Genomic DNA, 23,519 nt, shown 5'->3' with positions numbered 1-23,519 from the left:
TCTTAAAACTTTTAAAGGGATTTTGGTTATTTTATTTTATTGAAAATATTATTTTTATATATTTTTACAGGTGAAAGTTTACGAGAGGGATGAACGCCCAAATTTGGTGTAAAAATATTTTGCCATCTCAGGGGGTTAGATAGGGAGAAGTATCAAAGTTTTGTACAATGGGAGAAATATAGAAAGCTTTTGCCCAAAAAAAAATGCCCATCAGAAAGAGCCTTCATGCAGGCGCCTCTCCCTTTCTCTCACTAGATTCTCTATTTTATTGTAAAACAAAACTTGAACAATTAAGATGATGATGGAGCACAGGAGGCAACTTTACCATGTTTGTGCAAATACACATGGGAAAAGCTTTCCAAAGGTTTCTTGCTTTTTGAGTTTTGACCGAGCTTTCTCTCCTCCTCTCTCTCTAACTCCTCTCTCTTCCGTCTCCTCCGTCAACCGTACGTCCGCGCCAGTAGTGATGTCACCGTCCATTTCTCCGTTAAGTGAGACGGTACGCTTTATCACCGTACCATAACCTCATGCATCATGATCCATGCATGCATGCATGGATGCATGGGGCCATAGGGTTTTATTTAAATATTTTCCAGGGCCAGGAAAACGACAGCTGGGACAGACCATCCATCCATCCATCCATTCATAACCCCTCTTTCTCTCTCTTCCCCACTTTCTATAACTCTCTTTCTCTCTCTACCTCCCTCTTGCGTAGCCCGTGCTTTCTCTCTCTTGTTCTCGAGGCGCCTCTTATCTCTTTGCCGGCCTTCGATCTTCTCTCTCTACTCTGCGCGTATTGCCTCTCGATCCATCAATGTAAGTCACTGTTCTTGGTTTGAAAACCCTAATTTCCACTGCAATTCCTCGTAATATTTCATATCCCTCCCTTTTCCCTGTGATTTACTCATCTTTGCCCTGTGAATTTTGTGTTCAGTAAATAACTTAATCTATTGTTTTGTGCATGTTGCTTGTTGCTGATTAGGGTTTTTGATACGCTCTTCTCAGGCCTAGGTTTATTGGTCACGTGGTCAATTTGTTTTAATATGTTAATTAAATCTGCTTGCTTTCTTTTAGTTTCACGAAGATCTTGGGTTTTCGTCTGATATCCTTCGTTGTCTCTCTGGTTTTTTTTGGGGTTTTTGTTTCTGTCCTGAATTCTCTTATCCTTTTGTTTGAGAACATTTGTGGGGTGTACTTTGGTACTTATTGTTTGATTGTGATAATTTTTTGTTTTCATGTTTTAATTGTAATTTGATACTGTTTTGTGAAATTTATTTTATATTATATGCATGAAAGAGAATCTATGAATTATTTCAAATATTTGCCTATGCAAGTTGGTTTATCATGTTGTTTTCACTTTTTAACATATCTCCAGAATAAGTGCAAAGGGGTGCTGTGATTGGTTCCTGATTCAACCTTATTATTTCACGATGTCCTTATTATGATCTTAAATTTCCACGTCTCAATTTGACCTTGTTACGTTTATCCACAAAAATAAATATAAAAGAAAACGAAATCGATCTTTTTCTGCTGCCTGTTAGTCTACTGGGCTCTAATTCTGTAGGGTAACAGTTATAATATTTTAAGTATCACTATCAATATTGGAAAAAAAAAAGTGCTTTTTGGACTGAAGACGGTCCTTAAGTTATGATGGTGGGAGGCCTTGGTTTTTTGTCTCATATTGAACTTTTCTTTTAAATTGTGCTTATTTTATCAATATATTAAAATCCATGCCATGTCATCTTTACATACACACCGCTAGGAGTAAGTACCTTCTATGACCTCTTTGATCAGTTTATGGTGTTTCAGATTTCATGACTTGAGTGATGTGTATTAAGTGTATGTGTAAGTGCACACATATATCCAAACTCTAAGTTAACACAAGGAAGGCCTTAATTTCATTTGGATGTATGATGGAGAATTGCTGCAGTTTATGTTTAAGCATTGGCCAGAAAGAATGCAAATTGTTATTTTTTTCTATTCTTATTAACTAAAATTGTCTTTGAGAAGCAAACTTGTGGAATTTGTTTGTATTGTAATTTGGATCTTGTTCCCTGACCAGTACATTTCCCTTAAACAGAATAACATTGTAGTGTTTAGAACAAGCATTCTGTATCTACTTATTAGTTTTTGATGATTGTGGCCATAGTCTTTTTTTTCCCTCGGAACACACCTTGTGTGTGGTATCCTTGAGATCCACCCTTTTGTATTATATCTTAGCTATGCATATTCCATTTGGGAGTAGGAAGATGGATATCCAACTTACCCCTTTGTGGTGCTCTATGGTTTCTTTGTGCTCACCCAATGAAAAGGAAATGGGTCTATAGAGATTCCTCAAACTGTCTTTCCGCCTGGATATTAGTCTTATCACTTATCTCTATGACTGCAAGTTAGCTTCCTATAGCATTGTTTTATCTTGCCCTGGATTGTTTTCCAATCCCTTGAATAGTTTCTCTTCCTATTGCAAATATCCTGAACTTTCCTACCCTCCATGCCTAATTTACTTAGAACTGCCTTGTGCGTTTAACCTTGATCATCCTTTCTGCTGAAATACCTGATACTGTTGGTATGTAGACCTTTCTGAGCTATGTTCTATTGTTAGATGTGGCTGCTAATGCATTATGTGGTCTCATCAAAGTGGTCTGCCCTTCGTCGCACCACATAAGCCTGCCTAGATGGGCCATAAGGTCCACCCCCCAAGGTGTTGCATAGTGCATATGGTCACGTATGTTGACCCTGCTTTTGGACGGAATAGTGCCTCGAGCTGGGGTAAAAATGTCTTTTGCCCCATCGAAAAGGGGGGAAAGGGGGATAGTTTTGGGGGCTATTTAACCTTCCCAAAACACATTAGAACCAAACCTTTTTGGTTCTAAGTGGATTGAGACAAAGATTTCATAATCAAATTGAATTTTTTGATTAAAATTCCCAAAAAAACTTTTCAGATTTTCCCAGTAACATCTCAAGTTAATTTGATGCTATCAATTGTTGGATATTATTGAGTTGCCGAGGGTCTTGACTTTGAAGGAGATTAAACCAAGAAGTAATCAGCATTTGGCTATATGTTACAATCGCTATTTGTAATTTATTTTAATAATATTGTACTATGCTTGCTTTCTTACTTACGTGGATGATATATTGGCATATTCTTTTGTGTTTTATGGAATTTTCTGAATAAATCGTCCAATTTTGATTTTAATTTGAATCATATTGGAAAAATAAAGACAGAAAATGTGTGTTAACCTCTGTCGATGTTTCAAACAATAGACATTGTGGGCAAATACTGAATTAAAATGCCTACTGTCAAATACACATTCATTTTATTCCATGTCTTTTTATAATTTTTATATATTTTTTTTTATTGTTCGTGTTGAAATCGTTGTCTGCATGCTACAGTATCGACATGCGTAGCACCTTGGACCTCCCTGGTGCCTTGCTCCACACCCCTCATTTGAGAACTTTGCTATTACCTGCCTGATCTTGCACACATTAGACAAAATAAAACCTGTTTGCTTGAGCGCCTTGCTTCCGCAATAACTTTCTATGGAGCTTGTTGAGTTGAATTCTTGCTGATTTGAGAATCATAAAGATCGATGTGTGTGATAACCTGGGAAGCTAGCCAACTAGGACTTTAATAATGGAATGCTTGAAAGATAAAATTCTGCAATCCTTAAAAGACAATGTACTACTTTCTAACCCCCTAATATGTGCATTCCCCCTCCTTCAATTTTGGTTCTCTGTGCTGCTTTAAGATTTGGTCCCTATAATACTCCTTCATTGTGCTTTAATACAATTTCATTAACACAAAATCTTCTTTGGGCTCTACAGTGGGGGGAAAATCTAGGAATATATGCAGGGGAAGCTTACCCCCCCACTTCATGCATTGTATCACACTTTTGACTCCTCTGTCCTAATAGCCATAATCTTTGCCTTCATGAAGTTGCCCCTTGCTTATGTGTTTGAGGTGATGTGCTACACCAGCACTTTGTATGATCATGCTCAGGAGAGAAACTGTAGGTGCTCACTTAGTTGGAACATGGTGCCCGGGATGCCTAAATCTTACTGCGTTGCTGGTGATTTGTCCAACTTGTTGGGTCTTTGGTGAGAAGCCCAGCTTATAGGAGTAGAATGACCATTTCCATAACTTATGATGGTGGAAATAATTTTGGACAGCACACGTTCATTAACACATGTAAGCCCTTGCCACCTAGATTCGTAGGTGTGCTGAAATGATTTTGCCTTCATCTTCTACTTGCCTTGTTCTTGTCATTTTATTACTTTTGGGATAACCCTCAAACCCTTTGTACAATCATATCGAGAACTAGAGTGAGATAAGGGACAATTACCTCTAGCCTCTATAACTTTTCAAGAATTGCACTATTATCTCTTCCTATTTCAAGGCTGTAAGATCCTATCATCTGAAAAATTCTGGAATCACTTTCCTACATGCTATCTCTGTCAGGGTTGTGGAGAGAGAGATTATGGTTGCCTGATTCTGTCATATTTTCTTGCTGTTGTTCGTTATCTTCCTACCAACTTAAAGCAATGATTTAAAAAACGCCTGGTCGGCATGGAATCGCCCGATCCTAGTCACCGATCCATTTTTTAAATCACTGACTTCAAGTAATTTTATCTTAGGGGATATGCACCTATACTTGAGTGAATCAACATTCTATGTAGTTTCAGAGGTTGTCATAACGAATGATTGGTAATTACCAAAAAAGAAAAGAAAAGAATGGTTGGAAATAGTGGACTAGGCCATATAATTGATAACTTATTGTTTTTTTAAGATAACGAATCGGATAGGCATGCTTTAACAGTCTGTCTGTATGCATCATATATTATACCAAAAATATACTAAATATCTTCTAACCAACAATATTGTATCAATTTCTTCAATCATATAAAAACATGACTGCTTTTGAGTTTTAAGTTTGCGAGTTGTAATTTTTATCAAGGCGAAATAAATTTAATGTTGCATTTTGGTAGCAGGGATTTGCCTTCGTTTTTTTCTCCTTTTGAACTCTTTCATAGTTGAGATTTGTTCCATATAATCATATCTAAAACCAAATCACAGGCATCATGAATTCAATAGTAAATGATCCCATTTAATCTTTCATTATTGGTATCTCTTATGATGTCACTGGACCTTTCTAAATGGAAGGATGTGCTCTGTTTTAGTTGAAACTTTTCTTCTGTTGTATAAGTGTGGATTCACATTTTCCTTATTCTCCCTTTACATTCTCTCCTTCACATTATCTTGGATACACTGTTCTTTAGCCCCAATTTGTAATGAACTGGGAAAGAACCCCTTTTACCTCCATCATATAGAGCTCAATGAGATGGCCCACACATCACATTAGTGATGTTAATGGGTGGCTTTTCCAGAACCTGCGTTTCCTTCTGCTAGGGTTCAATAAATTAAGTTGGTATATGTGTTTTCTTGTTAAATAGCTTTTGTTGTATGTACGTGGAAGTGACTTGCTGATCTCTTTTTTAAATTTCATGTGAGGAAATTAACCTTTGAATGCCTTTAATGGGATGATAGTTTATGACTGCAGGACAACCATGAGTGACGAAGGGGAAAGAACTTGCCCTCTTTGCACTGAGGAAATGGACTTGACCGATCAGCAATTGAAGCCATGCCAATGTGGTTATGAGGTTTAGTACCTATGAATAAGTCCTCTTTCTGCAATTGTGGTTCATTTTATTGTGCTCGTATGTCATTTACTATGTTTGAATTTTAATTTCTCCTCACTTTTTCTGGGCGAATTTTGCTTTCTGAATCTGTCAGCTTACTGTGGTGAAGAATTTCTGATGATGAGAATAATTATGTTGAGGTTGATTTTATTTGCATGGTTTTGCTACAAAGTTTGCATTATTTTGTTGATTTTATTTGCGTTACTGTCCTCCGAAGTATGCATTACTCGGGAAATTATACTCATCTATTTCGTGGCCATTGGACTGCTTTGACCCTTGTACTTCTGGGCGAAATTGCTAGTGCTATGCTTTGCAAATTGAAATCCTTACTGCTCTTTATGCTTACGTTTGTTTGACATGGTTTGTTTTTGGTGTTCGAATTTTTCAACAATTTTAAGCAGAAATGAGTCCCCTCTACAATTTAGAGGATTTCATATACATATTGCTTTTATTTTTCATAGCTTTGCTCTACTTATTTTGTGATCTGTTAGCTGTTTAATTTCCTATCATGATTGTTGAAGGAATTCTTAAATTGCTTAGGAACCGGACTGTTATGCCTGAATCTGTTGTCTGATACACTTCTTTTTGAACACTAATGGGGTGTGTTGCTGTTGTTGTACTTTTCTAAGAGTTGCAACATCAAGTGTTGGTTTTTTGCTGATTTCCATCCTCTCACTCTTTTTTAATTGTAATCTGTATTTTTAGATTTGTGTTTGGTGCTGGCATCACATAATGGACATGGCAGAGAAGGATGATACTGAGGGCCGGTGTCCAGCTTGTCGCACACCTTATGACAAGGAAAAAATTGTAGGAATGACAGTGAACTGTGAAAGGTGTGTTTTGTTTTCTATAATATCTGTGAAAAGTCAAATACTTACTGCAATTGGCATTATTAATTAATCTTTTTCCTTATTTTTTCTCCTCAATGGGCATGGAGGAGAGCAATGTGGGTTTAAACTGTAATATCGTTGAGCCATGGTCTGAAACTTGTGTTTTTTCACCTCTGTGTTTGCTTATTATTCTGTGAAGAAAAGGAAGGCTTATTCTATTTAAAATGGAACAGGATGACAGAACTTAATCATGAGAGGAAACAGAAGTCACAGAAGGCGAAGTCAAAAAATTTAGAAGGGAGGAAGCATCTAAGCAATGTTAGAGTGATTCAGCGGAACTTAGTGTACATAGTTGGTGTGCCTAATAATTTGGCAGATGAAGAGGTACAAAACTCCATAATATATATCAGCATCAATTTAATTCTAGCTCATGCTAGTGTAAAGAGTGCTCCTTTTTTTCTTATTTTTTTGGCCGTTAATGTCTTATTTCCATTTTTGTACCTACGTCACTTGAATAGTGGAGTCTTGCTTTGCATTGTTTTACAGTTTGCAGGCTTTTAGCCATGACCTGCAACCTTTTTTTTTTTAAAACCTCTTTTATCATTTGGACAGATTCTCGAGCGCAAGGAGTATTTTGGACAGTATGGGAAGGTTCTCAAGGTCTCCATTACTCGGCCTGCTGGGGGCAGTCAGTATTCTCTTAACAATACCTGTAGTGTGTAAGTAGAATATTCTCAAACTATTTACAACATGCTATCATTTTAGTTGAGGACTTTGTCATTCGGCTGCTTGCTAACCTATGATGAGGTTACTTGATGGTTGATTCTTCACTGAAATTCTTGTTTCCTTGCATCATCTATTGTGAGTGTTGGACCTTTCTGAATCTACACTCTGCAAGAGGTTTTCTTTGCTTGGTTTTTGGTGGTAATATGGTTTCTTTTATCCACATTTTAGAATACTTATATCCTTTAGTTTTAATTGTTCTTTGTCCATGTCTTGTACAATTCCAAGGAAGCCCAATAGCAAGGAATTGGCAGTGTAAAAAGTGAGCCAACTACAAAACTGCCTTTTAGGATCTCTGGTTCTAATGCATAGATGGTCAGATCACAGCATGAAAAAGGTTGCACTATCATGTGTCATTACCAAAAAGAGGTTGTGCTATCATGTGTCATTACCAAAGTTTGCTAACTTAACCATTGGCTTGTTTATCCCAGGATTCCTAGTATCGCTTTTATTTACTTGTATAAAATTTCAGTCTGCGTTGTTTCTTTTTTACAAAATATTGTTGAAATACATTTGCTAGATCGTTACATTTGTTCAATGATGTTTATAGTTCTTCTTTGGAATGGCCTTGTGGCCTGGGTGGTTGGGGTGGCAGGGTCCCACAACATTACGCTTAGATTTCCATTCCTACTGAGGTCCCAAGTTTACATTCAGAAAAATGGAAATGTTTATAATATTTGATTCTTGAAAGATGCTTCATAGCTATGTATTTATTTGCCATACTCTTGGTTGAAACTGCTATAATTGAGCATATCTTTTTTTGGTGCAGATATATTACGTATGCAAAAGAGGAGGAAGCTGTTCGGTGTATCCAAGCAGTACATGGTTTTATATTGGATGGGAAGCCATTGAAGTGAGCATGAAATTTAATGTAGTTTTTGGTGAAAAGCAATATGCCTGAAGTTCATGTTAGTTACTTGTTTTACTTGGCTTTTACAGGGCATGTTATGGTACCACAAAGTATTGCCATGCGTGGTTAAGAAATATGGTATGGTGATGCATCATATTGGGGGGTGATATATGTGCCTTATCCTATTTGAGTTTCTTACTGATCTGGTGATTTGGTCCCTTGGAATTGATCACCTTGTGCCATAGACATACTGACTGTGCTTTTGGTGCAGCCTTGTAACAATCCAGATTGTTTGTACTTGCATGATATTGGAACACAAGAAGATAGCTTCACAAAAGATGAGATGGTTTCAAATTGTGCAAGGTACACAATTATTCTTTTTTTTTTATTTACTTGGCCAGGTGCAAGGTACATAATTAGCTGACATAACTTGGTGGTTTCAAATTGTGCAAGGGTCTGCATACTGATGAAGAGAGACATTGCATATACTGAAGTAGACTAGATCTTACAAAGTGTTAACAAAACAAATAAGGTCTTACAAATCATGAAAACTCTGGTGTTCTAAAAATAGCTCACTCAGGCTTTGACTTGACCAAGACACTCTGACCCAGCAGGGTGCCTGGTCTAGGATTCCTATATTTCTTTTTATTGAGACTTGGATGAGTTTGGCAGGCCGACTCGGCTGAGTTGGCCTTTGACTCCTGATTTCAGGTTTTTTAAACACCGGAACAATCATTAGAATCGAACTTTGGCTGGATAAGGAATTGTCCCAATTCAAAATAAAGAAACGGGATTTAGGATATGAGGTGCTTATTATTTTATGTTGTAATGATAGAATTGCTGTTTAGCCGACCCCAAATAGTTGGGAAAAGGCTCTGATGATGATGATAGGATTGCCGTTTAGATGTTATGTGGTGAGAGGGATTGAGTGGATCCAAAGGGTGGTGAATAAGGAGCTAACTCTCAACTAGTTATTTTGGGTCACAATTGACCACAATATGGATAGTAACCTTGTTGCACCTGGTTTTGTTGGTGAACTTTTCACATTGTAATTGCTTTCATATTAAATGCAGTAGAAATGCCCTCAATAAATTAATATTAAATACTAATTAAAAAAAAGAAAAGCAATTCCATGCGAAATATCTAGACCAACTAATGATAACTTTTTACATAGGAATGCAATTCTGGCTTTCCTTGGTTTATAGATCAATTTTTAGGTCTAAACTTAACTGTACCTTACAAACTGTATTCACATGGGTTTATGACATTAAAAAAATTGTAAATTATATCATTGGAAATGAATGACAGATGGGAGCACTTGCCCATGCTTTCAATGTTGAACTTTTACAAAGTGACCCATTTTCCATGAGTACTTCTTTACTCCGCCTGGTCACCGGTAAAATTTCAATAATTTAGCCAAAGATTTACATCCAAGTTATAGATCAAAGCTATACATGGATGACGGATGGGAGCACTTACCCATGCTTTCAATGTTGAACTTTTACAAAGTGACCCATTTTCCATGAGTACTTCTTTACTCCACCTGATCACCGGTAAAATTCCAATAATTTGGGCCAAAGATTTACATCCAAGTTACAGATCAAAGTTCTACATGGAAGAGATAGAGATGTATCATATTCATTAACCCATGTTTAGAAGAAATTTGTGTCTTTGTTTATTTTGGAGAGTGATTCTCACTTTGTTATTAGCTTTTTTTTTTTTTAGATAAATTTATTAGAGAAAGGCGGCTTTAGTAATTCTAATGTTTTTAAGACCATCCCCAAAATTTAAATTCAAAGAAATTCCATTTGGATGATGTTGTTGAGGGTGGCATACGGGTATATGGGCATATGCAAGTATTTTGTATACTCTCATAGTGGAGGATGACTTCGTGCTACTGGACCAAGGTGCCACAGTATGGAAACCAAGTTACTTATGAAACATGTTCTCTCGCATTCCCTAACGTCTTGGGAGCTCATTTCCTCTATGTTTGAAAAGAGTTCCTCTCTCTACTTTGGGAGCCCTGATTATGAGATCTAAACAAAGCGTGGTCTTTAAACTCTCCAACTACAACAAGCTTGCATTGCATTCTAAAGCTCAAAGCTTGGCCAAGCTTCCTATACCAGAATACCTCCTTGGTAGAAGCTAGTCCCCAGAGATGAGGAAGTGAAGCAAGTAAGCAAAGCACTGAGCGAGCTGTGAGCTAAGCATCGAAGCGAAGCCTTTTCTTTTAGTATACTCACTTAGCTCCCTCCTTTCACTTCTAAAACTGCTTTCACTCCCTTAATGTAGGAGGCAAAGCAGCATGCTTGCCTTCCCTCTGTCTCTCCGCTTGAGTAACAGGGTTGTTTCCCCATTGTAGTGATGTAACCTAAGATTGGCCACTCACTAATCTTTGATTACGAGGCTATAAAACATGTTTGGAGAACACTTCTGAATTTATTCAAGGCAAATAGTCCGCAAACAGACGGTAATCATCCACAAAACTGAATGAACAAACTTGTGAAATCAACATACAGTTTTAGAAATGGACCCGGTTTCTATGCAGCCAAGCCCACATATGTAGAAATGCAGGCCTCTTGATAAATCTATTTTTGAGATGGATTTTAAGACTTATTTTTTAAGGACATGTAATGTCCAACATGGAGATCATGAATATACAAAAATAAATAAATTTTAAAAACTAAAAATAATAATTCTTGTAAGAAAATACTTGGACCGCTGGTTTCCATTATGTTTAGATGAAACACCTACTTGAGATGGATGCTTTATGAGATGGATGCTTTACATTTTCTGGACATATGCGGCCCAGAAAATGAAGCAATTTTCCTTTAAATTTGTTTAAATATCTGGGAGATGAGATTTCAATTTGTAATAGAATGAAATGTCTTTAAACAAAATCAGATTAACATACGTTGATCTGCAAATTTAATACTAGTCCATATCCTAAGAGAAGTTCTTGTAGAATAACTTTACATTAGCAATGAGGTTTGGGGGGATTTTATTGAGTTAATTCTAGGGAGAACCTTTTGGTTAATTTTAAGATTTTTGTTGGATTTTTAGTGGGAAATGTATGCTGGTTTTGAGGCTTATGATTAAACAAAAAATTAAGATTAATGATCATAGAACAAAATAGGGGAGAGAAAAAATAAGAAAGGAGGAACTATACTAAAGGCTCAAGTAATGAAAGGAGGTAAGAATGGAAAGAAAAGGAAAGAAAAAAATAAAAGAAGGGATAGAAATGAATGGAAAGATGAAAGAAGGGAAAGTAATGATAGATATGAATGAAAAGATGAAAGAATGGAAAGAAATGTCTTACTTCTCTCTATATTTCACTTTCACTTTTTCCTCTCTCTCTCTCACTTGCATTTGTATCGTTTTTTTTTCTTTTCTACTGCGCTCTCGTTCTGCTCTTTTTTTTTTTCTTTTTACTACTCTTTCGTTCTATTCTTGTACATCTTTCTTCTTCGTTCTCTTCTCTCTCTCTCCTCTTCATTATAGTGCACTCTCTTCTCTTCTTTCCTTCAGGGGTTCTCTCATTTATCTCTCGAACCTCATCCACCCTTCCTATCTCCCTCTCTAACATTTTCTATATTTTGCTGGTGAGAAAATGGTAAATAGGTTGTCTCCTTGAGCGTGTTGAGCACCCGGCCTGTGGGTGGCCATGCATCTCGTTTTTTGATCTCTTGGGTTCCGAGCTCTCGGCTTGTCAGTAGCTGGACTCCCCTACCTCTTCTTTTGCTGTTTTTCCTTTTCTTCTATTCTTCTTGTTATTGGGTTCCCTTGCATGGGCTGCCTTAGACTCATGCCTCGTGAGATTTTTTCTTCTTTTACTCCTTGTCATGAACTTCTGTACATATATAAAGCGGATTTTTCCCCCCAAAAAAAAAAGAAGGAAAGGAAAGAGGAATGAAGGGAATAAAGAAAGGAAGGTAAGTTTTATGGTAAACAAGAGAAGAAGAAATTGAAGGGTACCTTGGAAGGGAGGAGCCTTAGGAGGTGCTACCAAGCCTTCTCTGTGGTCTTCAATCAAAGAGTTCAAGAAGCGTTTCCAGTATTTTTCTTTCTTTCCAAAGTTCTCAAAATAAACATTCTGTGGGCTAGACATCCCTCTCTCACCTTTTTAGACATATTAAGGACTTAAGATACCCCTAACTAAAATAAGATAATTAAATGAGCAAATGCCCCCTAAATTCTCTACAACATCCAAAAGACATAATTACCCCAATATTACTAAAATAATTAGAAGCTCAAATAACCCTAGTTTCACTTTCCAAACAAAATACAAATAAAAACCAAAACCCTTGATAAAAATTAAATTAAAAATTTCCAATAGAAGGCCATGATGCTCTCATCACATAGGCTTGTAGCTGACTTTGAGAGATAGGAGCTGAGCCCCCATGCCTCCTTTTGCAAGCCATGTTATGAGGCCTGCAGTGTGCAGGGACTGCCATGACCTATTATGAGGCTCACAACCAACTTTGAGGAGACTTGAGCTACTCTCCAATAACTATTGAGGGAAATTTACCTGGGAAAATTCAAGGTTTCCACACACCTCCTCAGAGGAATGATTGTGAGCTCTGTAGTGAGGACACTTGTATACTGTAAGTTCTTGGAGAGCACTTTACAATTAATAATCTTACGTTCTACACATGTGGAGGCATTTCTTAGGTGCTCCATTATGGAACATCGGCAACCATCCGTCTTCTGCTTGTACTATTGTTGCTGTTCCAACTGCTGAAAACTGATAGACACTTAACACTCATACATACTAACGTACATAATCGTTATATGACAAGGTGCCTATTACATAGTGGTGCCATAAGCCCCTCACATGAAAGAATCTTTTTGCTCAATTTCTTTTACATTTAGAGATATGTAGCTATGTAACTCAAAGGATCTTTTTATTTTTACTTTAATTATTATATGTAACTAAATGAGTTAGGCACTAACATGCTGTTCTTTCTCACGAATTGATTTTGCAAGATAAGAGATGGAACACCTCTTATACTGAGAATGATGCTAATGGGCCCCGTTTTGGCCTTATAGTAAAAGCTAAAAAACATTATTTTATCACTATATCAAAAAATGTGGATATTGTTCTATTTGATTAACCATTGAAGAGTGTCTCTTTTCATGATTGCCCCATAAAGGCAACTAATGATAAGGCTTGTTTCTGGGTACTAGGATGTCCAAAATGGGCCTAAGTGTGATGAGCTTCTTGAATGCAATGTCTTGAAGACCAGATTTGGCTAGAGAGTTTGATTTGTTGGGACCAAAACGTGCCCCTTGTTACTTCCGACTTGCTCATAACCCAAAAAAGTAGAGATTTGGTTGTTGCCTGTTCTATTGGCTTTAATGAACCTGCCTGTCCTGACCATTTTCCCGGGGTTTTTGATTCTGGCCTTTTGGGGTGGCTTTTTTGTCCTTTTTTGTTTTGATGTAGATCCTGAAGTACCAAAACCCCATTTACAAGTGACACTGGTAGCATAATTAACCTGAAGGACTTGTCCTTTATTGCTGGTGATTATCGGACACTGGCAACATGTCCCCTATCCCAATTTTCCTGTTCCAAACACTTTAAAACTAGGATATATGCCTCGTTCTTCCACTGCCAAATCCACTGCTGCCCTTGCCACCTTCACTAGAATGTCTCCATCAATGTTGTTTGGTTGGTTAACTTATTACCTTGATATCCTTTTAACCATTTTTATATTGGCCAAGCGAAAATGATTTGCATCAGCATCGCAAATTTTAGAACGTGAATTTTGGCTGGTGGAAGGCTTGCCAGGAGAAACATGGTCCGTGTGTAAAGTCAGTGATCTTTGACTTGGAAACTCTAAAGCGGTACATAACAAGGATGTTTAGGATAGTGATTACTGGAACAAGTTTTATTTCCTTTTTTGAGTTCCCAATTTTATTTTGAAGCTCCTTATTTCTTTTCTTTTTTGCTGGTCAATTCTTAAACGTTATTTATCTACTTGGGAAATTCCACGCTGATCTTGATTAATCTGTTGACCCAGATGAATAAGAGCTGGTATACAGCTGCGTGATTGGCATCTTTGTCCAGGTGACCTTGGGAGATGGTTGTTCTTCATCTAGTCTAAGAAACTCTCTAAGGAGTCTGTAATGTGCTATGGGAGGAGCCCTTCATCTCAATGTAACCGCTGTATAATTTTGAGGAATCCTTCTCCATTATGAGGAATTCAAGGATCTTTGATTCTTCATGGTAATAAATGTCCTAATCATATTGAGTGGGCCCACAGCCATGTCAACCCACCCTTCGCATAGTTCCTTCGCATCTTTAACCTTACCGTCCAAATCACCTAAGATTTATTTTTTATTTTTTATTTTTTGGGTTTTTTGGCAGGGATGCCGAGGGGGGGGATTTAAGTGAGAATCCTTTTCCTCTTTAACTATATTTATGAATTCTAGGTTCGTTAAGCTCATAATTTGTAACCATTTGCAACTTGTTACACTCTTAATAGAGGGATTCTTCCTGGTTGTAAAGCCTTGTTTTATTCTAGCTGCTTTAGGCCACTTATTGAGGAGAGTAATTCTAGCAATGTCATCATTCTGTTCAAGAAAGAATAACCTGTTCCCTAGAAACTGGAGTGTCTAGATGGATGTCATCTAACTCATTGCAAATGTGTTAGCTCCACTAGTTCTTAGAGAAGCAAACTCATTGGCACATTGGTTGACTGTTCTAGGAGTGGCTGCAGAAGAATTGGGCCTGCTGGTTTTCTATCTCTATATCCTGGGGTAATGTTGTTTATTGTAATTGTGTCTTTTTAGTGGAAATTTCTTGCAATCCAAAAGTGACAAATGATCACCTCTACAAAAGGATTGGGGCTGTGGGAATGCCCCTTTCTGTAGCGTAGGCTTATAATAATGTCATATTCCTCGTAGTCTATTTACTATTTGGTTAAAATCCTTAATGATCAACACGATTGTAGTAGATTGTTGTAGAAATTTATGACTGAAAATGTTAATAATAAGCATTTGGTATTGTAATGTAAGAGTTCTGTTAATCATTGATCTTGCTTTTAGTGCATGATGTTCTGTGAAATACTACCTATTTGTGTTAGTACAGTTGTGTGGACTCCACTTGTTCGTTTGGTGTTATTCATGCTTATTCCAAATGACTATCATTTTCTTTTTTGGATGTGGTCTTAATAAAGAGTCTGATGCTGTATATGGATGTCTGTCTTGGGTTTTGCTCTGCTGGATTTGTCTACACCCTGCATTCTTATTGCTGTGATTCTGTTGTTTGGACCATAGAAGTCAGCAACTTCCTAGTGTTTCAAATCATTTGCAACGGCGTTCTGGAAGTGTTTTGCCTCCACCGTTGGATGATTTCTGCTGCAATCCTATGGCTACTTCTGGAAAACCGTTGGTCAAGCCTACTGGTCATGTATGTTCTCTATCCTGCTCTTCTTTTCTTAGCATTTCCCTTACAAAACAAAAGCGTCTTTGAAGTGTCGGTGCTTATTTTTCTTATTCTTTTTTTTTTAAACTTATTGATGATTGGTTCTCATATTGCTTTCTGGTTTCTAATGTGGATTGAAATTGCTGATGCACTGGAACTTATTGGATCCAATGGTAGGCTACGTATCTTATTCTATGTTCTCTCTTTCAATCCAGACTCCTGTTAGCCACGCTAAAGTTTCCCTCTCTAATGGTAGTGCGGCAAAATCAAGTGTTCTCCCAGCTGCTGCCTCTTGGTAAACAAAAATTTCTTTGGTTCTCAAAAGTTAAAAGTGGTCCTAAAGGTTTCCTTTTTCTTATATCTTGATTGTGTATTCTAGGGGCTTGCGTGTTGTGCAAGGAAGAGCAGCAGCTCAGGTGCCTGTGAAGCTAAAGCCAAGCATATGTAATGGCCCCTCCGGGGTTGCAACATCATCGGTATCAGCAGTGCATGCAGATCAAGGGGACACCCCTATTTCTAGTTCAGAATCTCAAGCAATGCAATCAAACAGTATTTTGGGGTCTTTTGAATCTTCTAAAGAACATATTCTCAGAAGTTACCAAACATGTGTTTTTGATGTTGCTGTGGAGGCTGCTTCGGACGCACTTTCAGATCCTACCACTTCTAAGCTTTCCCCTCATTCTTTTTCTTTGCAAGACAAGACCGGGTTCACAAAGTTGCAGGCTTCTAGAGACAATGAAGACATTGAGAGAGAGTCATATGGCTCAAGTCCTGATGCAGCTGTTAATGGATGTTCAGCTATGGAGGGACACATGCAAAAGTTATGCTACGGAATGTCCTCGAGGAATCTCAAGGCATGTGTTGGAAGTGAAAAGGCTGATGTTGGCAATAGTGTTAATTCAGTTTCAGTTTATGATTATCTTTGCTCTACCACCCAAACACCAGAAATTCAAGTTGATGATACTCAACAGGATATTTCTAGAAATGATTTTGAGGATTTGTCCTCTGAACCATTGCGGCATGATGCCAAAATATCTAAAGGTCTATGTTTTGTTGAGGAGTCATCTGAAAAGTGTGCAGATTTTTATGGGCAGTCTTCACTGGGTAATGAAATGGATAATGATTTCCAAGCTGATGGTGCTCATGGGTTTCTGAACTCAGAAGCTTCTTCTAGTTTGACATATTTTCCTTCTTCATTCAGTCAACTGACTGCTGCAAATCATTCTACTTCTGGATACTGGGGCCCTAGTACCTTGAGTGCTATTTGTGCAGGTAGTTCAGTTGCTACAATTACTAACTGTGATAGTTTTTGTGATCACATATATTTTGCAGTTAATGAAGTTGTGTTGTTTTATTTTTTTTTGCAGAAGGTGTTCCACAATCATCTCATCATACTGAAATCGACAAGCCCAGAAGCTGTGCAACTGTACAGAGGGACAACATTGAAAATCCAGATCTGCTTTCTAAATTGGAGAACTGTAGGTCATCACATACATCTGAAGGTGACATTTTTGATGCCGACAGAAAGGGCTCTGTAAATACGAGGGAAAGCAACATCATAGAAAATATATTTTCCCTGGATTTTGATCCTTTTGATGATCCATTATCTTCTCCTCATGATTTGGTGAAATTATTGCTCAATGATAGTGACAAAAAAAGTGGTTCGTCAACACAATCCGCCGCTTGGAAACCTCAATACAATAATCAGTCTAGGTTTTCTTTTGCAAGGCAGGAAGATTGCATAAATCAATCAAGTGATATAAGAACATTGTGGGGAGATAGTGGGCATATGCAGTCGAGACATTTTGATCAACAGGAAACTATGGAGAGCAGCGAGACATATTTGAATAAATCTCTAAATGGTGTTTCTGCCTTGGAGAATTTTGATATTTTCTCCAGCAGCCGCGGTTATCTTTCTTCTAATAAGGTTCCTGGTGAGTATCCATGTTAACAGAATTTTCTGTGCCATAAAAATGTTAAGTTACTGGCTAAAATGCGTCATGCATTTATTTTCTGTCATAAGTGACAACTTATGTATTCAGATGCAATTGTTGCTATGTATGATTGCTTATTACCTTTTTTTTGCTTTTTCTTTTCTGGCTTTGGGCTATTTAGTATGCTTTTTGATTGTTGGCCCCGTAAACTCTTGACACCCAAGAGGAAGATCTACTTGGTCATTATTGTTGTTATGTTTTTGATAATAGTTCTATATGGATCCTAAAGCTGTGCACATAATTCCTTATACCATAGTTCATCGTACTGCATTCTACTTATGGTTATAAAGTTTTGTATTAAGATTGCTTCCAATACAACTTGAGTTGTCCAAAGTTCTTCCCTAAGCTTTAGGCCTATCCCACAAAGTTGGTGTTAGGAGCCATGCTAGATTCTTGCATTTGTTCATTCTTTTCCGTTTTTTTTCCTTTTTTTTTTTGAGATACAAGAGTGCCCTATCCTGTATCTCCATTCTACAATCCAAATAAAATTCTATGCCATCCAAACCTCATTTCCTCTTACTTCAGCATCTAGGATTTCAAAGGTGTCATCTACCTTCTCAACTGGATTAAAATGGGATAAGATTTATTTTCAAATTGTCTCTTGGATTGTTATGATTTGCAATGAAACATAATGTAGAATATGGCATTACAATGACATCCTTCTCTCTTACCTTAATTTCTCTTCCAAGTTTTTTGGTCAATCTCAAGCAATACCGAGCATCATCTTTCTAATATTTTTTTTGCCTCTACTCGCATCTTTTACATATTTTGTTGTTCTCGTGAAATTTTCTGTGGCATTCCTCTCCATCCAAACTGATTTGTGCTGCTAGTTAGGATACCTTCTTCCCTTTTTGAAAGCACCTCTCCAATGACTTAGATGACATTTCTATCTTCTTTGTTCGCTTAAACCACTATTTTACTGCAGAAATGATCTTCTAGTTCCATTATCTTATCTGAGATTTATTATTTCCCTTATCTCACGGTTCTTATTTTTCTTTGTTTGACTGCTTCCCATCTGGCCACAGTGAGCTGGGGCTATATTCTTGATTACCTTATGTCGTGTCCAATAATGAATGTTGAAACTTCCTCATTGTGCTTGGATTTATTACTTTCTGGTGTACCCGATGTTAGCTTTCCAAACAGAAATTATAAGCTACTCTCAGAATCTACACTGCCTAGATTCCAACATTTTATCACTGCAAAAGTGAAAAACGTAACCTGGAGAAGTCATGGAACCTAATGTTCTTGGTTTACTTGTTAACCTGGCATTGTTTTTGATGAAGCTGGACGTCTGTCCCCTATGTTGGCCTAACCAACTCACTGAGGGTCCCCTTTCTAATTGATGACATTGAGGTGTATAGCTGGGCCATATCAAGGGCCTGAACCCTCCCATAACCTTTACTACGGTGGTTGTAGAGATTACCAGTGTGTCGACAATGGACACCGGCACGATATTTATATCTAATTCCTTGAGATATTCATTTGGTTTTTTTTGATAGACATTTTTTCTTCATGTTGAACATGTGTGTATCAGAAGCAGTTATAGTATAAAGATCGCAGAAAGTCTTCCTGTTTTGGTGGCAGCGGAGATGTTCGTTTGATGTTGAAAATCTATCCAGTAAATTATGTGGAAATTTGTTTGTCCATTACACAGAATCGTTTTTTTTATCGATAATTCTATTGGTCAGAAGAGGCTTGAATATTAAAGGGATGAGAAATTCGAACACAACCCTAGTAGCTTTATATTGTTTGTTGGGAATGTGGGTGATGGGTGAAGGGCATCTGGATATGGTTTTGAGAATAGTTGTCATGATCGGACCGAACTAAACCGGTGGTCCGACCAGTTAGACCTCCAATTGGTGTCTTGGCTAGTCTTGTCCAAGATAAAAACTGGGTTTGGTCGAAAACTGGATAACACCAATGTTTGGCAGGTTTTGGCTAGTTGGACCCAGTCGGCTTTAATTGGTTCAACCAACGAAATGAAGTTGTGCAAGTTTTTTAGTACATTTTTTAACTATTGTATCCATTTTTCTTTCCTTTTTTCTAAAATCTGGTCAAACTAGTTTGACCAGTGGTCGGAATCACAGGTTCGGTGGCCTGTCTGATTCTGATAACCTTAGTCTCGAGTGTGGGATATAATTAGTTAGGAAGAAAATGGTTGGCTAATTGGAGTACATTGTTCGTAGTGTTAGAATTTCGATCCATAGTACCATATGGCGAAGAAATCAGATTATGGGCAGAGAGCAGTGTTTACTATTTCACTTATCTTGCCATCCCAGTATGTGGACTGTGTACTTCAAAAAACTTTAGCCGTGTAAAACTATAGTCATGCGTTACATGATGAAATGGATGGGTTGCATTTCCTTTTTGTTGTAGATGTGGTAAATCATAGGTTCTGTATAAAATAGAAAATGGAAAACTTCTAAATGAATTTTACGATTTTATTATCTAATGCATGCAGCTACCCTCTTTAAAGAACATGATTAGATGTGTCTCTATTTCAATTGCAATCGGTTTTTTTTTTTTTATTATAAAAAAACATGATTGTTGCTTATTTCTTGTAAAATGTTAAAAAAATATGTTTCAGTTTTTCGTTTCTGAAATTTTGTTGTGTGCTTTTATAGTGAATTCTAGATCTCAGATTTCAGCTCCACCTGGATTTTCTGTTCCAAGCCATGTACCGCCTCCTGGGTTTTCATCTCAAGAGAGAACAGATCGACCTTTGGATTTTACCATTTCTTCTGGTTCGTCGTAAATCTACTTCGTTTGTCTTTGTGCTCTATATCTTTACAGAGACAACTCACTTGGAGCTCAGACCTCTCTATTTCATGTGTAACTCACATGTAGATTTTGTTTTTGTTTTCTTTCTTCATTTGTTGCAGCAAACCAAATACTCGAAAATATATCAACGACAAGAAATATATACACAAACTCACAGCTCAATGTGAGCCATGGTAGCTCTGGTGATGTTGAACTTATAGATCCTGCAATAATGGCAGTTGGTAAGGGGAAACTGCCTTTAGGAGTAGCGAGAAACCCCACTTTGGATCGTAGGGCTCCTTTTATTCCGCAGCCCTCTCCCTTAGAAAATGATGCAAGGTTTCATTTGCTGATGCAAAATTCCATCTCTGCACACCAGCAAATGAGATTTCCTGACTCAATCAGCGACAGCTTTTCAAACCTAACGGACCCTCACCTTTCCTCGAGGTTCTTGGAGCAAAGCCAAGCAGGTCTACTCTCCCCCTTTGCGCAGATACCATTCCAAAATCCAACCAGAAGTTCCCATGTGGCAAATTCTCAGTGGGAAGATTGGAGGGGAGTTCACCCTGTCAGGAATGGCGGCTTGGTAGATGTCACCAAGAACGAAAGACATAGGTATTGTCCCTGATCGCTCTGGTTTTGATGGGTAATCTAGGGTGTGACAATTGAAAGTTGCTCTCATTTTTTATCTGTTACAACTCTCTCTCTCCCTCATTCTTTTCCCTGTTGCAACTTTGGCTACATTTTGATCTATACTGGAGGAATACATTATATTATATATATGCAAAAGAAAGGAACTATCAGTGTATGCTTAGTTGCTTAACCATCCTTTTGTTTCTTTTGAATTCTTCTTAGGTATAGTAAATACTTTCCAGCCTACGAGGAGCACAAGCTTCACATGCCTGGTTCAGGGGATGTCTATAACAGGGCATTTGAGATGTGACTCAATATGCTATTTTTGTGACTTGACGATTGTTCAGGTCAAGAATGTGGAGTACATTGATGCGTAGTTGCTGCAGCCTAGATGTGATCTGCGATAGTCAAGTGCTGTGTGGTCCTTTGGCGGGGCAGTACTTTTATGTGTAGATTGAAGATTGCTGTTTTGAGTTCAGATGTTAAAACAGTTTTTTGGCAGCAAATGCTGGGGGCTCGTTTAATATCTGCAGGTCAGGGCTCAAAACTTAATCTATTCGTCTTCCTCAGTTTGCAAGTTTTTGTTGGTTGCATTCTTGATATTTGAGAAAACCGTTATCTTTGTAAGGATAAGTTGCAATGGAAAAATAATATTACAATCCAAGGGGAAATATTCTATGCCTGGTATAGGGGTATAGTGTTGGGTAGTCAGATCCAACAACCACCGTCCATATTAATCCATGGGCATTGGTTGATGAGTTGCCCACTTTTAGAAACTTCCCTGTTTTTTGGTGGAAACAGTTAACTGCACTGCCCAAATCCCACTTTAAAAGTCCCGTTTTTTGTGAGAATAATTACTCAACTCAACCATCCAAAAATTGGTATGGACAGTGATTGTTGGGTATTGACTACTCATAGCTGGTGTATACAGTCCCATAAACCCAAGTGTGGTTTTCCAGACTTCATTGATTCACACTGATACTTCTCTGATCGAACTACTTGTATATATTCGCTTAGCAGTATGAATCTATAAAGCTTAGAGAACTTGTGACGGTTTGACAAAAACCTAGGTTTGATCCATGCAACAGGACTATAAGAATCTCTAGGATACCGAAACTGGTGCCAAACACAAAAACTACAGAGTCATGGGCAAACTTTCTAGTTATATTTTAGAGTAATGATCCTGTAGGACCCTCCCCCACCTATGTGTGTAGGATCCCAAAGGATCACCATTAAAGTTGACACGGATCTCTAAAAAAGTTATCACATGGGTGTGGAACTTGACTTTTCTATAGATCCGTGCCAAATTTAATGGGGATTCTTTGGGGTCTTACACACATGGGTGGGGGAGGATCCTATAGGATCATTTCTCTATATTCTAATATATTTAGTTGTCTGCTTTAGTCATACACTTTCTAGACTCAAACTGAAGTTTGAGATTTACCCTTCATTTTTCATTGCTGATTTAAATGCTGAAATTAGAAAGGATTATATTATGGATTAACCACTAAACATCACGAATTGTATGTTTCCTTTTTTGTTCACACTTACTCGGCAAGTGTGATGCAACATGTTTGTCTTTGTCCATTTTCGCCCTCTGCTTGTTTGTAAAATAATCCACCTAACCTCATGAGACAGCTATTCCATTTTGTGTTTTTCACGCTACTTGGGGAAGTATTTGTCGACATGTTTGTCTTGGTCCCATTTCTGAACCCCGCTTTGTAAAATGCTGCAAATTGCCATTAAATTCAACGAACCTCGCACCAAAAAAATACCTGTTTCGCCTTTGATCATGATTAGCACTACGCACTTGATCCATCCAAACTCACCCTAAAGTGTGAACATATTCACCTTTCTCAATTTTAACAAATTTTAGCATTAAGTCAGTCATATACTGTTGTATTGCTTGTGAACACCATTTTGGCTTTATATGTTGCAGACTTTCTTCAATTGCTCACAACTTCTTGTTCCCTTCGGGCTTTGGGATTCGGGGATTATGCAGCATGTCATCGCAGTTTCATTTTGAACGGTGTGCCAGCTTATGTGTGCAGATCGAGGGACAGAGAAAGTGGAATTTGTTTCTTGGAGACTATACAGTGTTCTTGATGGAGTACCTTGTCGTCCTTTTTTTGGGAGGTTAATCCACTGCCATTGCTTATGCTTGTTATCAAATGTAGATTTTGTACATGGATCTTATAGCTTGTAATGGAATTCTCTTGCCTCGCACATATGAAAGATCGATTGATAGATAGAATGCAGTTGTCCCGAATCCTGAATTTTAGAAAAAGAACAGTATAATGAGTAGCCCGTGCACTCTAATCATGTTATGTTCGCTATGATCTACACTTAAAAATCATTGTCAAACCAATATGTGATAATGATGGCCCGGCCTCCTGTGTTTCCCAATTCATATTGTTCGTCGTGCATTGTACCACGGCTGTTTACTGTGTCACGAGTGCTGTTTCTGAACTTGTATCTTTTTGAGTGACTACAATTTACCCCCATTACAATGACAAGAACTTCTTGGAGAAATCAGGATCTTT

The 23,519-nt window shown here is 37.6% G+C and overlaps 1 protein-coding gene across 2 annotated transcripts; it reads left to right on the top strand.

Moving 5' to 3' along the window:
• The first annotated feature begins 378 nt into the window (after window positions 1–378).
• LOC18423670 (uncharacterized) lies at window positions 379–23,225 on the top strand. Of its 2 annotated transcripts, none has more exons than XM_011629150.3 (16): window positions 379–816; window positions 5,559–5,658; window positions 6,403–6,530; window positions 6,761–6,911; window positions 7,140–7,246; window positions 8,080–8,163; window positions 8,250–8,298; window positions 8,432–8,523; window positions 15,442–15,574; window positions 15,805–15,884; window positions 15,969–16,861; window positions 16,957–17,523; window positions 20,208–20,327; window positions 20,466–20,958; window positions 21,199–21,509; window positions 22,916–23,225. In XM_011629150.3, coding segments are annotated over exons 1-15 (3,087 nt in total). In that variant the 5' UTR covers window positions 379–814; the 3' UTR covers window positions 21,287–21,509; window positions 22,916–23,225. The 2 variants fall into 2 exon arrangements, with proteins under 2 accessions (XP_011627452.1, XP_011627455.1); XM_011629153.3 differs by having other exon boundaries at window positions 614–816; window positions 5,546–5,658.
• Window positions 23,226–23,519: the final 294 nt, after the last annotated feature.

Source organism: Amborella trichopoda, chromosome 8 (assembly GCF_054954075.1).
Source record: "Amborella trichopoda isolate Santa Cruz 75 chromosome 8, AtrichopodaSantaCruz75HAP2 v2.0, whole genome shotgun sequence".
NCBI lineage: Eukaryota > Viridiplantae > Streptophyta > Magnoliopsida > Amborellales > Amborellaceae > Amborella > Amborella trichopoda.
The sequence above is the reverse complement of the archived record's forward strand: the minus strand, read 5'-3'. Positions and strand labels throughout refer to the sequence as shown.

Coding starts and splice junctions, on each gene's coding strand:
- LOC18423670 (XM_011629150.3), top strand. Junction 6,912..7,139: donor ATAATTTGGCAGATGAAGAG/GTACAAAACTCC, acceptor TCATTTGGACAG/ATTCTCGAGCGCAAGGAGTA. Junction 8,299..8,431: donor ATGCGTGGTTAAGAAATATG/GTATGGTGATGC, acceptor CTTTTGGTGCAG/CCTTGTAACAATCCAGATTG.